General features: G+C 34.2%; 1 protein-coding gene across 1 annotated transcript; it reads left to right on the top strand.

The window, feature by feature from the left end:
- The first annotated feature begins 11 nt into the window (after window positions 1-11).
- On the top strand, window positions 12-19,970 carry LOC129227016 (soluble calcium-activated nucleotidase 1-like). Its single transcript, XM_054861647.1, has 4 exons — window positions 12-202; window positions 12,343-13,024; window positions 14,506-14,709; window positions 19,522-19,970. Exons 2-4 carry the CDS (start codon window positions 12,403-12,405, stop codon window positions 19,890-19,892), a joined length of 1,197 nt encoding a protein of 398 aa, XP_054717622.1. The 5' UTR covers window positions 12-202; window positions 12,343-12,402; the 3' UTR covers window positions 19,893-19,970.
- The last annotated feature ends 1,704 nt before the right edge of the window (window positions 19,971-21,674 follow it).

Consider the following 21,674-nt stretch of genomic DNA (forward strand, 5'->3'; position numbering starts at 1 on the left):
AACCTTTAAATGTAAAAAAAAAAAGTGGGAGCAGGTCTCTCTCTGAAAATTGGAACCGACAATTATGATTTCCAACAGATTGCTGCGGTATTCTTATTTTTTACCGAATCTTCATCTTCTAGCGAATATAAACTTTCCATCATATTTTTTTCTTACTTTCACGTGTAGAAGTTAAGATAATACTAAAGGTCAATCTAAAAATGTGAGTATGGTAAAAATTTTATAATATTTTTGAAAATAATTTGCTCTTAAATCTTTTTAAAAGCTGTTAATATTGATGGCCTGTACTTTTATAAACTCTTCCATTTCTTATTACTAAATTTTGTAATAACTACTGAAGAGTGAACCTAAAAAAAAACTTTAGACATTTGTTTTTTCCCAAAAGTTGTGTGTTGAAAAATACCCTTAAACAAATTTGATTACCATATTTGAGAAATGACATGGGTAATGTAGCAAGGCGATCAGAAGCAGAAAACCCAGGTAAAGAAAAAAAAATTGATTTTGAAATTTATTTCGAATTCGAAACATACAGATACAAATACAAAAGTGACGACCAGCAACAGGCTCTGGGGGCCCAACTAGACTGGTCCTAGTCAATTTACAATCCCCAGTGAAGATCAATGGCCCTCTTAAAACTATCTACTCCCTTGCTCATTACCACCTCTTCCGGTAAACTGTTCCAAGGTTCCACTACCCTGCTAAAATAATAATTTTTCCTAACATCCATGTTAGCCTGAGATTTAAATAGCTTAAAACAATGACCCCTTGTCCTGTTTTCAGTGCTAAACTTCAGCCCCACAACATCTTTCATTTTAATAAATTTAAACAACTGAATCATGTCCCCTCGGTCTCTTCTTTGCTCAAGACTGTACATTTTTCGCCTTCTAAGCCTGGAATCATAGTCTAAATGAGAAAGTCCATTTATTTGCCTTGTAGCCCGCCTTTGAACCCTTTCCAATAATATCTTTCTTAAGATAAGGAGACCAAAACTGAACAGCATACTCCAAATGAGATCTTACCAAACTTCTATATAAGAGCAATTGATATTTATGAGCCAAAATTTCCCGGCATTCTTAGTTTGAAGAAAGTTTTCTATAAAATGTTTGATCTTCTCTTTCTAAATCATAATCATAAATTCTTAGTTTCACATATTGAGCGGATCATTTCTGTTATGTATTGCTAGCACTATGACATTCTTATGTTATAACGCAATCCATTGACTGTGTCCTTTCTTCCAGGGGGTGCCAAATACCCCTTTACAGTACGACATAGCAGGGGCACATATATATCAATCATCCAAGGGGTTAGAGGTTGATAATCATACCAGCCCCCCCCCCCCCCAACTACTTGGCTGTTCTTTTGTGCATAGGAAACAGTGAGAAGCAAAGGGATGTAAGCTGCAAAATTAAAAATTTGTACATAATAGCAAAAATGTTAGGTGATTCTCTCCTGTGTCTTGGGGTAAGAGATAGTACTAGTAGCCAGTATGTTCCCATAGGGTGTGCTCCATATACACCGTATATTCTCAAACATTTTTTAGACACATAGCGCATACGCTCAAGCTACAAAAATTTTCATACTATGACATATTATGCATATGATCGCATACACATATTGTGCGTACTGGATTACTGGGAGTATACCCTCAGAAAAATTAATGGGAACATCACTGCTAGTAGCCCTGGTAGGCACTGTTATACAGAATGATTTAGAAATACTTTTCAGTGAAAGACTTACAAGGACCTTATCTTAATGCGTTTATTAAATGCATTTTACTCGAAACTTGAAACTGTCCTCTTACATCCCTTTGCTTCTCACTACATCATATATACTTGTAGCTTTCACTATAGCTTTGTTCAGTTCAACTTAAAATGAGCAGCTATGTCAACCATTGGTTTGTCATACCTATGTATGGGAATTTAATTTTCACTGACAAAAAGTGAATGCATAAACAGTAGTACAGTAGCCCCTCGTTATATTGCTCATTCGGATTTATCGCTCTTTTCTTCTGTCTCCCGAAATATTAAAGCCTAAAATAAGAAAAAAAACTTTGCTTTAAGTTTGAAACCATTTCTGAAAACACATGGTATTGCACAGAGAAGGTCTCTTTCTTCTCTATTTTGTCAATGAACAAAAGGAAGCAATTCTTCTGAATTTGCTGGAAAAGCAGCAGCAATTCCTGTCATCCAAATGTACGTACCCGCACAGTATATTTCAGTTTAAGATGGTCTGTAAACTACTTGACATCTTCTTTTGTATTAATACATTGCCTTTACAAGGAGTGAGAGACATCAAGCAAGTGTCATAGTAGCCCATGTAGAAGAGAACATACGCCCTTCTTTTAGTACAGAAAAGATTTGTACTTGGTTGCACAAACCAGGATTTGTATCAAAGAAGGGAATAATGATCTGGACGAGCGAACTAGTTTCCTGGAAACAATCTGGTTTCTTTTACTTTTCACATCCTTTCTACAGCAAGTAAAATGGATTAGAAAACCTACTCGGAATAAGAGGGTATTGGAATGCTCATTCTTATCTCGCGGTAGCTCAGAAAGATCGTCTTCATTCGCCATTTGATGATTTTAACTTTCTGACGGTGAAAATTTACTTACATTTCAATCTTGTTTAAATTTCAATAGGTGTGTGTGATAGTACCCACATCGAAACCATTAGAAACTAATGTCAAAAAGAACGAATGCCAATTTACTTGTGTAATAGACATAACTATTTTTAATGCCCTCCATTATATCGCTCTTTTTCTTTGTCCCCCGAAAAGCGCGATATAACGAGGGGTTACTGTATTCGCATCACAGTAACGCCATGTGTGGCAGGGCCGATCCTAGGGTGTCGGCCGCCCCTGTGCAAAGATCTAATGCGCCGCCCCTCAAGAGTAATTTGCATATTTTGACTAATCTTTGACGTCTATATAAGTATTTCATTAAATTTCTATATCAAGTTCTAATTTTAAAAAGAAAAAAAAACAAGAATGATGAACTTATAAAAAGGTAGAACAATTTTATAGTAAGAAACTCCTTAGGTAAAATTTATATCGTTGAAGAAAGTAATGGATACCAAAATTTACTAGTCGTAAAAGCGCATTGTACACCCAGTAAGCAAAATATCTTGCCTCAGTAAAATTGCATAAAGGTTGACATGCAAGAAAAATCATCTTGCATTAATGCTGCCTCAATACTGTTATGTTACTCCATTTATGCTGTCAGCAGGCTGCCACAATATTGACTGACAAGGTGTATGCAGCATAATATCAGGAAAATATCAAGGTAGGCTGCTTTTATAATATTGCATACGTATTGATATGACAGGATAATATCAAGATTTTGTTATGACAGCATGAAATCAAGGTCTAGGCAAGATGATCCTGCTTTTGTAATATTGCATGTGGGCAGTTCTCAAAAGGTGGGAGCAAACACAGACCTCAACTTTGAAGCTTCAACACCAAATAACTTTCATTTTAATTAACTCAAAAATTTTTGAGTTAAATTATAATACTGTATAGAGACAAGAATTGACATAAATTATGGAAAAAATGCTCTTTAAATGCCCTTAAAAAATATTTTCTTTGCTAAAAGGCGCAATTTTGGACATACCAAAACGTTAACTGAGCAAATGTACCATTAAAGAAAAATTTTTTAAAATTATTTCCATACGTTTCAAAAAAAATTTAAAGGTATGAATCTTACACTGAATAATTTTTTGTTAATATTTTACACAAATAACAAAAGTAAAGACAGATTATTCACTTTGTAAACGATTTTAGAAAATAGTAAGTTTGAAATTTGATGCATGTCCAAAATTTACGATCTTTACAATGCTATTTTTTGAGAACTAAGTATATGATGTTTTCATTTTAAAGGTGTTTATCGAGCCTCGAAATCAATTTTTAATTGTTTAAAAGTGTTTTCATAAGCTTTTATGCAGTATCTTAGAAGAAAAATAATTTTTTTAAAACATACATGTGAGATGTCCAAATGGCGTTACGATCTTGACGCCGATAATTCTGTCCATTTATTCATAATTTTTGATGATCTACTGTCTTCTAACCTCAATAAAAAACGTTATTATAATGTTATCTTCTTTAATCCATTGGTATTCTGCATAATTAATATGTTACACATTGAACAATACATAAATTACAGTAGAAACATGGCTGCTTATGATCGAACCGAAAGCCATTTTGCGCTAAAATCGCCAAGCAAACCTCCGTTGGCGACAACACAGTATACGATAAGCTAAAGGTTACCAGAGGGGAATTCCAATTTGACAAATGTAGTTTATCGTCAGCTGTACCAGTTTTGGCGACTTTATCACCTGCGCTAGCAATTTTTTTTTCTTTCCGCTTTTATTATTTTAGAATTCTTTTTCTCTTCTTTCTTTTGGAAACATAATTTAACGATCTCCAAACAGAAATACGAATTTCTTTCTTCAATAATTTTTTTAGACATCATTTTAATTCTTATGACATTAGAAAAAATATTCATTATTAAAATTGATGTCACTTTTTACAATTGTATTATTTTTAATTTCAAGCTTTTTTTTAACCTTGCATCAATTTCTTCAAAATCATTCCAAAACTTTATTAAATGTAAGGAGCAGCATGTATAGCCATTCAAGTATTTCATTAATATCCTCTTTATTATTAAATTGCAAAATTTAAAAAGTAGTAAATAAAATTTTCATTGGAAAAGTTAAAAATCAGATTAACAATTGTCAAAAATGGTGAAACTTACGTTATGATGATGTCCAAAATCCGTTACCTACAGGAAAACAATGTCCAAAATCTGTTACCTACAGATTGCTGATTTAATTTGCTAATTAACAATTTTTACAAATGCCTGCTGTCTTTTCATGTTCATATATTGTGTTCTAGGTATGCATACTATAGAATAAAATCAAAATTGATGTCAAATTCGAAAATTTTTGAAATTGCTCAAAGTTAACTTTTTTGTTCCCACCTTTTGAGAACTGCCCATACATATTGATATGACAGGAAAATGTCAGAATACATTGACATGACAGTATGAAATCAGCACGTTTGCAAGGTGTTTTATCTATTTATTTATTTGTATTATTTTCACTTTAAAGTCGAGAATTAAATTTCATTCTTTAATTATTTCTGTTATTCTTCAAGATAGTTTTCTAGCCTAAGAATATTTTCTTAAAGCTGACATCTGATCGGAAATTCATATAAAGGTATTAATAGTACTCGCAATTTAATTTAAAAAAAAAAGTTTCTTCGTTTTGCATAATACTTGGCTTATTTTTTAAATTCATGCTTCTAATTGTATTATAAAGACATATAACACCTAGTTAGGAATTATTGCGGAAGTTTTTATAACACATTTAAGAGTAAAGAAAGCAAAATAATAAATAAGTAAATAAATACAATAAAGTACATTTCCAAATGGATGTCAGCACTGAAAATATCTCATGGACAAAACACATGAATTTACCTTAAAGAATAGCATAAATAACCATTGAATAAAATTAATCTTACTCGTGAGATTGAAGTGATAATACGAAATTTTGGGCTTCATGTCCTTTGTTTCAATTTCTAGGGACGAAAAAAGTTATTTTCGACCATTTCTAACATTGATCGCACATCGTCTACAATATGACTTGTTTAGTACTATATTAATAAAAAAATGCAGTTACCAGTCATTCATAAATTATTCCTAAAACAATGCTATTCCACACTAACAACTAAGCAACCAACTTAACGAAGCCTAACGAATGCAACGCCACGTGCAGCTCCTCTGAACCGACTGAATCGAAGTTCGAAGAAGGAAGATGTGCGAGCAATGCGAGGGACGCTGGGTAGAAAGAACTGTGCTCATGTGCAAGTATTAACGAAGGTCCACCTGTTCTATTGTGTACTAATTACCTTGGCGGCGACAGCATAAAATCAATATCATCTTGACGGCGTCAACATGTATGCAATGTTGTTATTGTAAGGTAATATCAATATTGATATTTTAAGATGAATGCAATGTTGCATACGTGTTGTTATTGTAATATTGCTTTTTAATCTTTATGCAAGCTTTATGCAGTATGAAACACGTCAATATTGATGCCGTCAGTATAATATCAAGATCTGTCAAGGTTGATGCAAGAAATTTTGCTAGTAGGGCAGTCTGTCTTCGGTGACATCAGAGAAAGTACAGAGGAGGGTGAATCAGGGGAGGGGGATAGCTTCCAGAAAATTATCGAAATTGGCGTACAAAAAATAGTTTTAGTAATCTTTGATTGTGTTTGGTTGCAAGGAGAAAAGAATCGGGTATATTCAAGGTGCATGGAAAAATTTTAGAAATTGAAGTCAAATATCGCAATTTTAGGAACTTTTTCGAGACTTCAGGAGAAAAGTAATGTTGGAGTTCTCTCCTAAAACTCTTTCAAAATTGATATCAATTCGAAGCTATTTTTTGTGACCGTAGCTTAGGAAAGATCGGCGCTCTTACCGAAAATTTTCCAAAACTGAAGTTTTAAACAAGCAGTTTTGGGTTATCTTTGTTGACGTTGTTAGAGGGAGGGAGATTCAATCGCCTCCTATCGAAAGTTTTCGAAACTGAAGTTTAAAAAGCAAATTTAGGCTGTCTTTGGTGAGGGTAGGGGATCTGGCTACTTTCCTCCGGTAATTTCTCGGCACTATTGTTTCAAAAACCCATTTTTGGCTATATTTGAAAACGATAGGAAAAACGTGAAAATATTCCGAACCGAAATATTTTTCGGAACTAAAATCCATTTTTATAAATTTATTTTATGGAAGGAAGGGTTTTGGAGCTCCCAAGTGGATATTTCTAAAAATGCAATTTATGCTATCTTTGGTGACGTTAACAAAACTGGGAAGCTTCGGCGGATCTTTCGGATATTTTTCGATATTAACATCTGAAAAACACAACTATAGACTTTTGTCCATCTCACTTTGACGATTGATGGGTATATGCTCTATCCCAGTAAAAAGTTACATAAGCCAGGCAGTTAGTTCTCCTCCAGAGTTTTTTAGAAAATCGTATTTTACGCATTGTTTGATGACGATGGGACAAAGAGCGGGCGAGGGTTCAGTGTGCCCTCACGAACTGTTTTTTGAAACTGAAGTCAATTTCAAACTGAGGGGTGGGATTAGGGGCCTCTCCAAAGATGCTAATTGAGACTATCTTTGGTAGTAATGTTTGGGAATGGATTTCGGGGTCCTCCATCGCAAACATTTCGAAAAAGAAATACGAAAATTGTCATTAAGCAAATTTTGATAACATTAAGAAGGGCTGTCCTCTGAAAACACATTTTGGATTTTAAAGCCAACATTTTCAGGCTATGTTTGATTAAGTTAAGGTGGAAGGGGTGAATCGGAGATTCAATTGGGTCCTTAAGATCAGTGGTTCAAACAGCAAAATATTTCCGAAATTAAAGTCCTAAAAACGCAATTTTTAGCCTTCTTTAGTCTCGTCAAGGAGGTCATGGCATCCTTTTGGATCTTCGTTTTGGAGCTACTCTTAAATTTATTACCCGGGGCAAGAGTCCTGATCTGAAACCGGGCAGTTCATTCGTGATTTTAATTCGAAAAAAATGCTGTAAAGGGGGAAAATTACAAAATTTTAGTTCGTCATTCATATATGTTTGACTCTCAGGGGAGTCGCAATTTTCCACTGTCTCTCCAGGCATCTGTGATTGTGGAAAACAGAAATTGTTTTTTGAAAATGCTTGTGAGAGTATCTAATCAGTATAGCTTTTTTAAAATATAATATATAAAATGTATCTTCATTGTTTAGGTCTATAAAAGCTTGGGAGGCAAACATTAATGACCGTCCTGGGCCCTGAGTGCTCCTTTTAGAAGGCACCCCTTTCAAGCTTCAGGAGAGTGCCATTTCTCTCATTTCGCCTCCCCTGTATCCATGCCTGATTACCCGTTCTGTCACAAATTTTGCAACCAAATAAAGCATGTGTGTAAAGAGTAGATATTAATGGACAATGAACCAACACAATGTTTCCTAACAATCTATTTTTCTTAAAATGTGCTATGCTGTCGGGAAATCAGCACTTACTTTGATAATTGAACATTTAAAATTCAGCATATTTATTTGACTTATTATAAGTTATCTAGTGAAAAATTCTTGAGGAATTTAGCTTTATTAAAATAACTATATGATGCAGCCTGCAGCCGCCCCTTGCTTTGGCCGCCCTTGTGCGGTGCACATGCTGCACACCTGCTAGGATCGGCCCTGATGTGTGGTTTGAATACTGTTTGACTTAAGATAACTTAAATTAAAAAGATAATTTAAACTGTGAAATTTAAGATAATTTTGAAAAACATTCAATATACCCCATTTACTCGCGTATAAGTCGAGAAATTTATTGCAAAGAATGATGTTTAAAGTTAAGGGTTGATTTATACACCAAGTCAGAATTTCCGAAAATTTTCCCTGATTTTTTCTTAGAAAAAACTTTAGAAAATGTGAAAATTTTCCCGAATTTAGTCCATCTCTTTTAAGCAGATGCTAAAGAAGTAAGTAGAAAGAGACTCTGCTATGATTTTACATAGTCTGACTATGAAATAAAAGAATAAATAATTACAGTTAACGGCCAACTACGCGAAAATTGCGGGAATCGGCATATTCACAAATTTTCCTGATAGTACCGAAATACTGCTCTTTTTTAAAAAAATATATATATTATGACTTGACTTGATTCTCTTAACGCCTAGTGGCGCATGAGGACACTAGCGTGGCATTCCGTCCCAAATGGTTTAATGCCGCCTCGCTGGCACTCCCCCAGCTTGGTCAACCAAAGGCATTTTTTTCTTGTATGGCCATCTGACGCCAGGTTAGTTTTGGATGCTCGCGTTTTTTCTTGCCATCAGGGGTCAATGTAAGAGCAGTTTTTGTAGGGTCTATTGCCTGCATTCTGAGAACATGTCCTATTCATGACCATGTGTGCTTTTTAATCAGTGTGGTTATCAGCTGGCAATTTGTACATTTGTACAGGTCTGAATTCAATATTTTATTTGGCTAGTATATGTTTAATATTTTTATCAGGCTTTTAATTTGAAAGGCATCAAGCTCTTTTTCTTGCTGCCTAGTTAGCTTCCGTGTATTGCTGCCATAGAGTAGGATTGCTCTAACTGTTGAATTGAAAATTTGTATTTTGAGTTTTGTGTGTATGTTGTTAGATCTAATATAGTAATAATATATAATTATAATTTTTATAGCTACAACATAAAATTTTATTGATATAAAATCAAAATAAAAGCAACCAGTAAAAAAAAGATCGTAACAGCGATATCGAACTCTCTACAAAAATCGCGATCACAAAAGTGCACCCTTTTGATACTAAAATCACTTTTTTAACATAAAAATATTTATTACATTTCATTTTTCTCCTTTTTATAACGTTTAAATCCAAAATTAGCGACAAAACGCTCCCATTTATTCTAAAAGTAGAAACTCGACTTATACGCGGGTTTTCGATTTTTTCCTGGTTTTTCTCTTAAAAGTACAGGGGTTGACTTATACGCAAGATCGACTTATACACGAGTATATACGGTAGCATAATTTAAAATTAGCAGGTACAACATTACGATATTATCTACTGTATCAAAATGTTATTACGACTAAATTTTTACAAAATAACTTTTGTTTTAAATTATATTTTGAGAATATTTAAACTAATGAAACCCTTTATCATGTTTTCTTTATTTTTTTTAGCAGCGTAGGAACAGCTCAAAAGCTTTAGAATACGCTTTGTTTTGATATACAAAATGCACCTCCCTCATTTGTTGATAGTGGATCAACCTCAAGCATTATTTGCACCAACTGGTGCACTTGCACTAAATTTACCTAAGTTAACTATCAAAGTTTAGTTTAACCCCAAAATAGCTCTATTAATATAAATTTCATCTGCAAATTTTAAAGAACGAAATTGGTCATGGTTAAGTTGTTGCAATTTTTCATTGGTTTAGCAGGAGAAAATTGATGTACTTATAGGGGCGAGAAATCTGAGTATTTTAGTCATGGTTGCAAGCTGGCCAACCAACTACACATTTTTCCAGAAATTGTCTAAGGGTAGATGCTGCAAAGAGTATTTGCAAGTAGAAAGGACCTGTGAAGCTTAAACGAACTCCCAATAGGCCGTTCCACGAAAAATGAAACCAGAGAAAAAAAATTTCTTTTTTTTTAATGGGTAACAATCATTTTTGTATGTCAAAAACATGCTCTTTCCAATGATGTTGTTTTTATTTATGTACAAAAATATTTAAGCTTTAAAGTGAATGCTTCAAATTTGGTTTCTTAAAAATGATTTCAGGTTTTCAACTTTCATCTTTAAAAAATAATTAAACTTGATGATTTTTTTAAATCTTTTTAATACTGTAAACTAATATTAGCATGTTGTTACGCATTAAATAACACTTTAAAAATTGACACTCATTGAATTAATTTTTGGTAAATCAATGTCCATGGAAGACATCAAATTTATATGTCACATACATGATAGAGACTTGTTCTTATTCTTTCATTTGTAAAGCAATTTTTTTATTACTCTATGCAAAGAACAATTGGTCATATTATGTCAAATAAATTTTTCAGAAGATTAGTTTACAGAGATACAAGCTATCATGCATGTATGTGACAAAGCTATTTCAATTGTTCATTTATAATTACTATTTTAATTTTTTAAACAACGAAAAGTTTGCCTTTTTCTTTGTTTGTTGCATCATTAAAATGAAATTGGCGGCCCTACTTCTAAAAAACTGGGGGAGGTAGCACCCCCCCCCCCCCCCCCGTCCCATATCCTGCTGAAGAATTGCATTAGGAAGCCCTTGAAGGTAAGGGATTGCCTCCGGCCGTAGCACATTATCTAAGTATCGTTGGGCCGTCATCATAGTGCCCTGAATGCAAACTAGAGTGACATATGGTGTTCGCAATTGCGCCCCAAACCATTATGCTACGTTGTCATGTGGTGGGACGTTCCAGTTACTGCCGGATTAGATGCCTCCATGTTGACGCCACACTCGTATGTGGCGACTATCACTGGTAAACAAAAGCAAGATTCATCTGAGAACACGACATTTCGCCATTCTATCATCCATGTTGCTCTAGTCCGGCACCATGCTAAACGTTGCTGGTCTATGTTGTGGGATCAATAGCAGTCTTCTTAGCGGATGCTGTGATTGCAGACCACGTGCGACCAAAAGACGGGAAATGGTTCTGGTTGGCACGGGAACATTCAGGGTATCTTGCACCTGCTGCAGAATCGAGGAACAAGTGACTTGTGGGTCTGCTACAGCTTGTCGGTGGATGCGTTGATCCACGCGTTCTGACGTCATTCTGGCTGCTCCTGCACCCCACAATCTTGTCACATTTCGTTGTTCCCACCATCTTCGGCACAGCCGATGCACCGTGCTCGCATCCATGTGGGTATCAGCTGCGATTTGACGTAAGGACCAACCTCCCCTTCTTATTCCGATCACCTTACCCCTCGTAAAATCATCTATTAGCTGGAAGTACCTTCATTTACGGTGGCCTGGCATTCTCTCGTGTTACACGTATCCTCAAAGACAAGAACAAAATTTCTTTGATAATTCTCCAGTCAGAAATAACGACACAAATATTGCCCATTCTGCAAGTTCTTTCCCTTATATCTTACTTCACGTGCATCGGAGAGCTACGCATTTCACATCATTTACATAACTCGGTGATGTACGTCTACTCTAAAATTTGCATAAATTTCTGAACACTCCTTCTTTGTGTTGCATTTTCTATGTCAAGCATTGTATTCTTAAAATTACATTCTGTTAACTAGACATGAGAATTCAAGTATTTAGTTAAACTTCATTCACAGGAAAGATAGACTAGATGTAGACAAAAAATTGTGCATCAATCGCATGCTTGACTTGAACAGGAACAAATTGGTGTTTTGTATTTTATTTCCAAATTTGCTTATTTTTCAACAGCTAAAATCAGTAAGAAAGAATTTGGATTTAAAATTTCAAAAAATAAAGTAACTGAAAAATACCTCAAAGTTTTATGCTTGCAATGTTTTACTTGAGCAATAGTAGGCTTGTCAGATATTTTATGTTGCTGGGTGTTTTAAAACACCCAGTAGCTCTAAACTTATGTTCAGTTTCCAAATCTATTTCTAGATACCCCCTAATAAAATGATAAATTTATCTACAATAATGGTTCGGGACTATGCCAAATATAAATGTAAGAAGCATGTCTTGGCTTCATTGATATTTATTTAAAAAATGAAAGAAGTTATTTACTGAGTAATTTTTCTTTTGATAATTGCATAGTTTTACAATTTTTATTATTCCAGAAATATTTTTTTACAGGATGAATGGAATGCGATTTCTTGGGTGAAATGTGAAGAACAGTAACTACAAATTCAAGTCATGCATCAATCACTACAAGATTGGAGGCAAGCTGTCCGAATGCCAACAGCCTATAGAGTTGGAAATTCCACTCTCAGATTTCAAACTCAATTTGTGGTTGGTGTTGCAATAATTGGTGTGTCTTTCCTAATTCTTCTGTATACTTTGTTGCCATATACAAAACATCAACAGTTAGTCAGTGATATACATCGCCATGATGAACATGGTCATCAACATATAGTTGATGTTAAAAAACGACAGTGGTTGTACAATTCAACATACCCATTAACTCCTCCTGCCACTACACCCAAAGGACTTCGCTATAGAATTGCTGTGATATCAGACTTGGACACTGATTCAAAAGATAAAGAAAATAACTTTACATGGTTCAGTTATTTAAAAAAAGGATATTTTACGATTGATATAACTAGAAAATATGTTAATATAGAATGGGATAAAGACATTATTAAACTAAAGTCTACATTATCTCAAGCTGGACGAGGAATGGAACTGTCAGAATTGGTTGTTTTCAATGGAAAATTATTATCATTTGATGATCGTACCGGAGTTATATATGAAATTTCTGAAAATAAAGCAATACCCTGGATTTTACTCACTGATGGAAATGGAAGAACTACCAAAGGTGAGATAATATCTATGTGTAATAAATATTAGGCAGAAAGTTAGAGATTGGTTAGAGTTCTTAAGATTTAAACTCTTTCTTAACTCTAACAAAAAAAAACTTGGAAAAAATGAAAAACAACTTTGTTTTTCAGGGTGTGGGGAGATAAGTAGTACTCAATGTACTTTTTGGGGGATACTTCAGTAAATCAATACAGCTCATATCATGGAACCCAAGTAAAATTTACTTCTTAATTTAAAGCCAAATGAGCATCCTCCTTTTCAAACAAACAGTATGAGGGTGAAAATCTTACCTCAGTTCAGACAAGTACTACACAATAGGTGGAATCATAGGTGGTCAATCATCATGATTCATATCAGGAGCTGAGCAGCTCCTAAACTCAAGTTTTTTTATTTGTGATGGTAACTTTAAGGACTTTGCGATCATGACAGATCAGTCATGGAGGCACCTTTGACCTGACAGTACCAAATCCACGTCTCTTTTACTAGCCCATGCCAAAAACTGCATGTCATGATATGCCACTCTATAAAAAACTTGCTGTTATCCCATACTATCAATGTATCAGTGGCGGATACAAGTGGAGGGTCATGGGGGTCATGACCCTCCCCTAAACAGATGACAACAGTATCGATTCACATTCTGTTCAACCACTTTATGAATAAAACATAAAGGATTACAGTATCTTTTCAATTCATTAATTATTTTGAAAGTAAATATTTTAATTACTACTTTGTTTCATTGCTTATGAAATTAATTTGCAACATTTTTATCCAATTAGGTGTCAGATTCCTGGCCGATTTTTTTTTTTTTTTTTTTTTTTTTTTTTTTTTGCTTTCTGGTGACCTCCAAGCAGTTTCAGAAATTTTTCGTACCCAAAACCGTAGGTTCATTCGGGGGGGGGGGAGGGGGGGTCATTCTTCAGCATGACATCCCCTGAAATGGTTTCTGTATCCGCCCCTGCAATGTATGCTCTCTTTCTTTAAAAAAAATGATAATAAAACCCACCTCAACTTGATATTGGAGAATTTTATGTACATTATTTGTAGAATTTATATTATGATTTACTTACAATAACATTTATTAGCACAGATAAGTAATCATGGCGATTATTAAAAAAATAAACTTCGGAAGAAAATTGCAGAAAATTATAAAATGCAAATTCACAAGTAATGAAATATAGCTTTCAATGCTATTATCCTTTGTTGGGTAAGAGTATTTTTCCGTAAATATATAGGAAAAAGAGGACCGGCAAAATTTGTTCACAGACCACTGTTAGCCTGTTGAGAATCCATTTTAACGTTTACTAATTAATTAATGTCTCAATTCCAATCATTGTTGAGTGTCTTGAAAAAGTGATTGATGTGTAAACTGATGTATATAATCATGTCAAAATCAATAAAATGCAAAACTTCTGGTTCATCTGTTCAACATCATACAGCATGTTAAAACTTTTGTTAATGTTAAAAATTTGATATTTTTAGGTTTCAAAAGTGAATGGGCTACTGTGAAAAATCAAGAACTTTATGTTGGAGGATTGGGTAAAGAATGGACCTCTTCCACAGGAAAGTTTTTGAATAACAATCCACAATGGGTAAAAGTAGTGAGTCCACTTGGTCAAGTTGAACACAAAGATTGGCGCCAAAATTACCTTTCACTTAGAAAAACAGCACACATAGAGTTTCCTGGTATGTATACTAAACAATTCAATTACATGGCTGGCAGATTCACAAAAAAAAAAAAAAAAATCTGTCCTACGTTGAGTAATGTCTGTACATTGTCATCATTATTATTTAAACTACAACTGCAGTAAACTTCCGATTATCTGCGAGCAAAGTATCTGCAAGTCATTTAACAATCAGGAACGTCTCTTTTCGCAGTAAAAAGCAAATACCAATGGGTTTTTTTTTTTTTTGAAGAAAGATTGTAAATAAACTCGGTTGTTTTTGTTTTATTTATTTACTAGTGGCACTCACCCGCACAGCTTTGCCCGTAGTAGAAAATTAAAAGGTCATTTGGTTCACCTGTAGATTAACAAATAATGGATGATGAATTTTTTGCCAATTTGCTATGTTGAATGGCTCACCCATGCTACGGTTCCACGTTATGATGATTTCATAATTTACTATTCCACGTTGTGATAATTTGCCCGGAAAATTTTCTTAAAATTGGTATAGATAAAGAACAAAATCGAATTTTCGAAACATTGCTTCGAGGTGCACACCCCCATGCTGCAAACTAACTTTTGCCAAATTTCATGAAAATCGGCCAAACGGTCTAGGCGCTATGATCCTGACAGACAGAGAGGCTTTCAGCTTTATTATTAGTAACTGGTGGTACCCGCACAGCTGTGCCCGTAATAGAAAATTTTAAGGTCTTTTGGTTCGCCTGTATATTTACAAATAATATATGGTGAATTTTCTCGCCAATTGGCTTGTGCCCATGTTACGGTTCCACGTTATAATAATTTTGTAATTTACTCGTCCATCTTATGATAATTTTGTTCTTAAAATTGGAATAGAAAAAGAACCACATCGAATTTTCAAAAAATCTCTTCAAGGTGCACACCCCCATGCACCAAACTAACTTTTTAACAAATTTCATGAAAATCGGTCGAATGGTCTAGGCGCTATGCGTGTCACAGAGATCCGGACAGAGAGAGAGATCCTGACAGACAGAGAGAGATCCGGACAGAGAGACTTTCAGCTTTATTACTAGTAAAGATTGCTTTCTTCATCATACATGCACTTGTTCTTTATTGATATTAAATTTTGTTTTGCAAAAATACAAAACATTTTTAATGTACTGTATATATTTTCACTGTTTGAAGAAAGTATTATGCATCAATACAGCTAAGTTTTTGAGGAAGGAATTTTTTTTTACCTTATTTATCTCTCATTTTAGCCTTTTTGCCATTTATCCGCGATTTTTATTATCCACGGAACTTTTGCTGCCCAATTTCGAGATAATCGAGAATTTACTGTAAATGCAGTAAAACGTTTCTTGTCAATCATCCTTAATTATAGGGCACCCTGCATAAAAGATTTCTTCCGAAAAATAGGGGTTGACAAATCCTTATTCAATAGTCACTTCTTCCTCTGGTCAACAAACAGAACTTTTAGTGCAGAAAAGGTCAAAGGCAATAAAATCTTGATATCCAGCTTTTATTTAAATCTATCCAGAATCTTTTATTCATCTAGTTTTCTTTGTTTATCATACAATGGCAGCAAGCTAGGTCTTCCAAAAATTAAAAAACTAAAATTAAAGTATTACATAATCTATTTATTTTTCTTTTTAATGTGTATGTATCTTTTATGATAAATCTATACATATAATAAAATAAGATGTTTGTGTGTTTGTGGCGCGCTTCCCGGGAAAACGGTAAGGCCTAGAAAGATGAAATTTGGTATACAGGTGCTGTTTTTGCCGAAGATTTGCACCTCGGGCTTCGATTTTTGATATTTTAATTAGAAAAAAGTTATTTAATATTTTGTGTTTTTTTTGCACTTTTTACCTCACAGTCCCCGAACCAATCGCACCACACAAATATTTTTTGCACTATGGTGTAGAAAATTTAATTTTAAATATGATGAATGAAAAAAATTTGAAAATAGAGCATTTTTTGTATTTTTTTTACGAATTTTTGAAAAAACCTTTAATTTGCATTTTTTCCCGTTTTTTTTTTTTCTAATATCATCCTGTGAGAAGTATCGAAGCCTCATTTCTAAAATTTAAGTTGTTAATAGTAAAAACATTTCGCCCTCTTCAGAAGAAAAAAGTTCTTAAAAATACTTAAGTTTTTTTTTACAATTTTTTAAATGCTGAAACACATTGTCTTTTCACGCATCGGTCGAAAAAAGCATTCTTCAATCTTTTTTGCTTGTGACGTCACTACTTGGATTTCGATTCGATATTTAGGATGGAATCTTAAACGCAAGCAATGTTAATCTTTTTTTTTTTTTACTATATAGATTACTTCTACATTTTATGACGTAATGACCATGTGTTTTTCCTGCAGCGCTTGCTTTTTTTCTTTCCTCTTTTGTTTTACTTAGGGATTGCTTCATTTTCCATCCCCCCCCCCCCCGCCAAGCTGGACCTTTTACTGCATCTATATTACGTTACATTTCGTAGTTGTGCTCATTTAATTCAATGAAAACAGTGAGATTTTTTTATCTTTGTCAAATGCTACTTTTTGCACACTACGGGGAATTTGAGCTTTTTTTGCTCTACTTAAATAAAAGAAGTGGTTTTTAAAGTGATCTTTGTTTTTATTAGGAAATGGTCGGGAAGGTTAAAATAAATAGAGATGTATAAGAAAATTTAGAGAAATATCATAAAGGTAGATAGCCGCCGAAGGCGGCAATCTTGGTGTAAAAATGTGAATGGCACAAAAAAAAGATAGAGATGGATTGATTAACACTGCTGCAAACTTGAAGTAAAATGGTAAATGACAAGTTAGCCACACAGCCGCCGTAGGTGTCTGCTTGCACAGAATGGCGTAAGAAGGCGAACCAGCTGGTTGCTGCAGGCGGCTAGTCATGAATAAATACATTGACTGTTGAAGCAGGAAAATATCATTTAGGTATTTGAGGTTTAATTTATCAAAAGAGAACATACCCATTTTCCAAAAACTGTTCAGGAGGTGGAAAAATGAATCAAGATAACAGCAAAATAGTTATTATTTTTCCCGGATACAGAATTGTTAGCATTAGCATAGCAGATTATGTCCCAGAGTAAGAAATGTTCTTATAAAAAAGACCCAGAGATATTGCCATCTTAATTTTGTATATGTGCCCCTTTGAATCAAAACCTGTGTGTTGAGAGTTCCAATTTCACCAAAACCGTAATATTTCACCACTTTATATTCTAATGTCGAAGTACCTTAACTTAAAGGTAGTAGATTAATGTAAAGTAAGAAATAACATCAAATAGGCATTCCTTGTTTCGCTGAAACAAGTGTCTGCAGTATTCTGCAATTTGATGTTGTTATTTCTTATTTCATTTTATGCACAAATGTATTTATTTTATAAACTTAGTGGATTGATGTTTGGAGATTTTGGACATGTGAGGCAGTGAGAAGCAAAGTGATGTAAGTGATTTTCAAGTTTTGAGTAAAACGCGTTTAAAGATGAATTCCTAGGTAGGCTTTCATTAAAAGTTTTTTCTAAATCATGCTGTATCACAGCACCTGCCAGGGCTACTAGTACTATCTCTTGCCCCAAGACAGAGGAGAGGTTCACCCACCATTTGTACTGGTTATCTCCAAATTTTTAATTTTGCCACTTATGCATCCCTTTTTCTTCTCACTGCCTCATGTGTTCTTTTGAATCAAAATGTTTTTGTACTGCAGATACATTCAGGATCCCTTTTGTTCAAAATGGAAACTGTAGAGACTTTTTGATCAAAAAGTAAAACTTTACTTTTAAATAAACTAGGATTTGCTCCACTTGGACTTCTTAAAGACATAGAAAATGTCATAAAGTGAGTTTTCCTAAAAAGTGGATTTGCTCCCTTTTGATAAATTACTCCTCATTCGTTATTTATTATACAGGGTGTTTCAAAATGAATAGCGGGGTTTTAACATATTATAATATTTATTACACCAAACTTACAGCCACAAGTGATATATCAAATGAAAGAGAAACTCAAACAGTTTTACATAATAGCCTACAAGTGTTCAATGTGAGCACCATTCGTCACTCGGCACACGTCAAGACGATATTCCAGTTCTTCCCAAACTTTGATGAGTGTCTCATTAGTAATTGCTGCAACAGCTGTTTCAATCCTGTTCCTTAATTCGGGAAGGTCGGCTGGCAGTGGAGGCACATACACACGGTCCTTAATAAACCCCCAAAGAAATCACACGGCGTTAGGTTGGGTGACCGTGGAAGCCATGGGAAACAAGTCCTGTCATTAGGCCCCTTACGGCCAATCCAGCGGTCGGGTACAGTTAGGTTAAGCCAATTGCGTACCTCATTATGCCAGTGAAGCGGCGCACCATCTTACTGAAAGATGAAGTTTTCTGTAAAACACAAAACTCTTTCTGTTCTTTAGTTGCCATCTTTGCTACAAGCGCTTTCTAGTGGATTGCAGCAGAAACATTCCACGCGCATGAGCACTGATGCCAACAAACAAAAACCTGTTTGAGTTTCTTTTTCATTTGATATATCACTTGTGGCTGTAAGTTTGGTGTAATAAATATTATAACATTTTAAAACGCTGCTATTCATTTTGAAATACCCTGTTTAAAAAAATGCAAGCTGCCTTTTCTCTCTGTTGAGTTTACCTAGTAAGAATAAATATTTCTGTTTACATCTGCTCTTTTTCCTTCATCATAGTCATGAAATTAATATTTTTAATAGTTTTTGCACATGTCTTTCAGAACCTTTAAAATTCTGTTGAAATTCATTTATCCACACTAGGGTTCTAGTTTCCCTTTTAATGCTATGTTCTACAATATGTCCTTTCATTTAATTCCATCCAAAAACGTTTTATAGGTTATATGATTCATGAAGCAGTAGTATGGAGCGAAGTTCACAAAGAGTGGTTTTTTCTTCCTCGACGTGCCAGTGCCCAAGCCTACAATGACAAGGAAGATGAAAAGAAGGGGACTAACATGTTATTACGCTCAAATGAAGATTTTACACAGATAACTCTTACCAATATTGGACCCCTGGTACCAACACATGGATTTTCAACTTTTAAATTTGTGCCAGATACTTTAGATTCAGTTGTGATTGCTCTGAAGTCAGAAGAGAATGAAGGACATATAGCAACATTTGTAACAATATTTACTATCACAGGTGACATTTGGATGCCAGAAACAGAAATCGGTTCTTATAAATTTGAAGGAATTGAATTTATCTAAATTTATTTATGGAATTATGATAGCATATGCACATTGTCAGAGGAATATGTAAATATGTTAAAATTAATTTATATCTGTAAAAATAAATTATTTGATATCTATGTCAGAAATATTTTTTTCTGTTCTTTCTTTTAAAAAAATGCATTTTTCTTGGATGGAGAAAGAATTTCAAATAATTTAAGGTTATTGAAATATATTTAATTAAAGGAGTGGTGTCCAATGTTACTCGAGGGTGGCACCTGATACCACATGAATTTCGCAGGCCAGAATGCATCTAAATTTAAAATATATTTAATTCTTTTTTTATTAATGACAATGGAAAATGACCCATCAAGGTTTGACAGGTGAAAATTGCTTCTACATTTGAACGAAGCAATTGCATGTTTGATGCTGTTTTGATAGTTGAAATTGTAACCCTAACTCCAAATGATTAACCCCAAACTCCAGTAGAGAGTGTTCATTGCTGACCACTTATTCATTTCTTCATTCTCCTAAAATCTCACCTGTAAAACTTAAGTTACCGAATCCAGTTTAGCATTGTCAAAATAAAGCATTTCCCTGCAGGTCAAACATTACCAAAAAAAAAATCAAATAATCATGCCTTTGGCGCGAATTCAGTGGCGGATTGGTTCAAAAAATCGGCCCTGGCATAAAGCATGTCGCGGCCCCACAGCAATACTAATTTTTACCAAACAATTGGGAAATGATATCCCTTAAATATGAGGAATCATTCGTAAAAATTTAAAACTAAAAAAAAAAAAATTAACGGAACCGATCCTTTCTGTGCTTTAATGGTGAACAATTGATACAAGATATGCTAAATCTTGGTTTGTAAGAAAAAGGGGGGGGGGGGGGGTAAAATAAGCTATTTAAATATTTCTAAAATTTTGGAGCTTCATTGATTATTTCCGTAATAATATCTTCTAAAATAATTTTTGTTAGGTTAGGAAGGTCATTAGAGAGACGGGTTGACCCCTTAATTTTGACATGTATCAATACAAAGAGAGTAGATTTATTTTCTTGCTTATGGGAATCATTACATTAAATATTAGCAATATAAACTTAATTGTAAGTTTAACATTAGGTCAGAAATAAGGGGTCCGGGGACTTCTCCCCCCGGAAATTTTTTGAAACTGTAGTCTTAAAAACGCAATTTTAGATCATCTCTGGTGATGCAGGGTGAGCGAAAGTTTGAAGGCCCTCCTCCGGCAGTTTTTTGGAAGTGAAACTCCAAAATTGGATTTATATATTATTCTCAATTATGTTAGGAAGATGGTGTCCAGGAAATGTTCAAAAACTAGGCTCTAAAAACGCGGTTTTAGAAGATTTTGAGCGATCGTTAGTGAAAGGAGAGATTCGAGCAGCATCCACCAAGAATTTGCTTAAATTGAAGTCTTTAAAACATGATTCTAAGCTTTCTTTGATAAAAACTGAGGCATAGACAGTTGTTCAAAAGTTAAGTTCCAAAAACGAAACTTTAACTGACCTCCTCTGATTTTAGCAGGAGGAGTAATGGCAGGGCTATCCCTAGATTTTTTTCAAAATTGAAGCATGAAAACCGAGATTTCTGACGTGCTTTACTGATGATAACAAAGGGGGGGGGGGCTTTCCATCAAATTTTTTGATGCTGTAGATTCAGAAACGGAGTTTTAAACATCTTTCGTAATGTTAATAAAAAGAGAAGATCGATTGTAAACTTTCGAAATTAAATCCTATCAACGCAACACTGTAGACGGTTTTTGGTGTTGCTATGCATATACATACACCTTAGAAACTCCCGTT

Source organism: Uloborus diversus, chromosome 7 (assembly GCF_026930045.1).
Source record: "Uloborus diversus isolate 005 chromosome 7, Udiv.v.3.1, whole genome shotgun sequence".
NCBI classification, from domain to species: Eukaryota; Metazoa; Arthropoda; class Arachnida; order Araneae; family Uloboridae; genus Uloborus; species Uloborus diversus.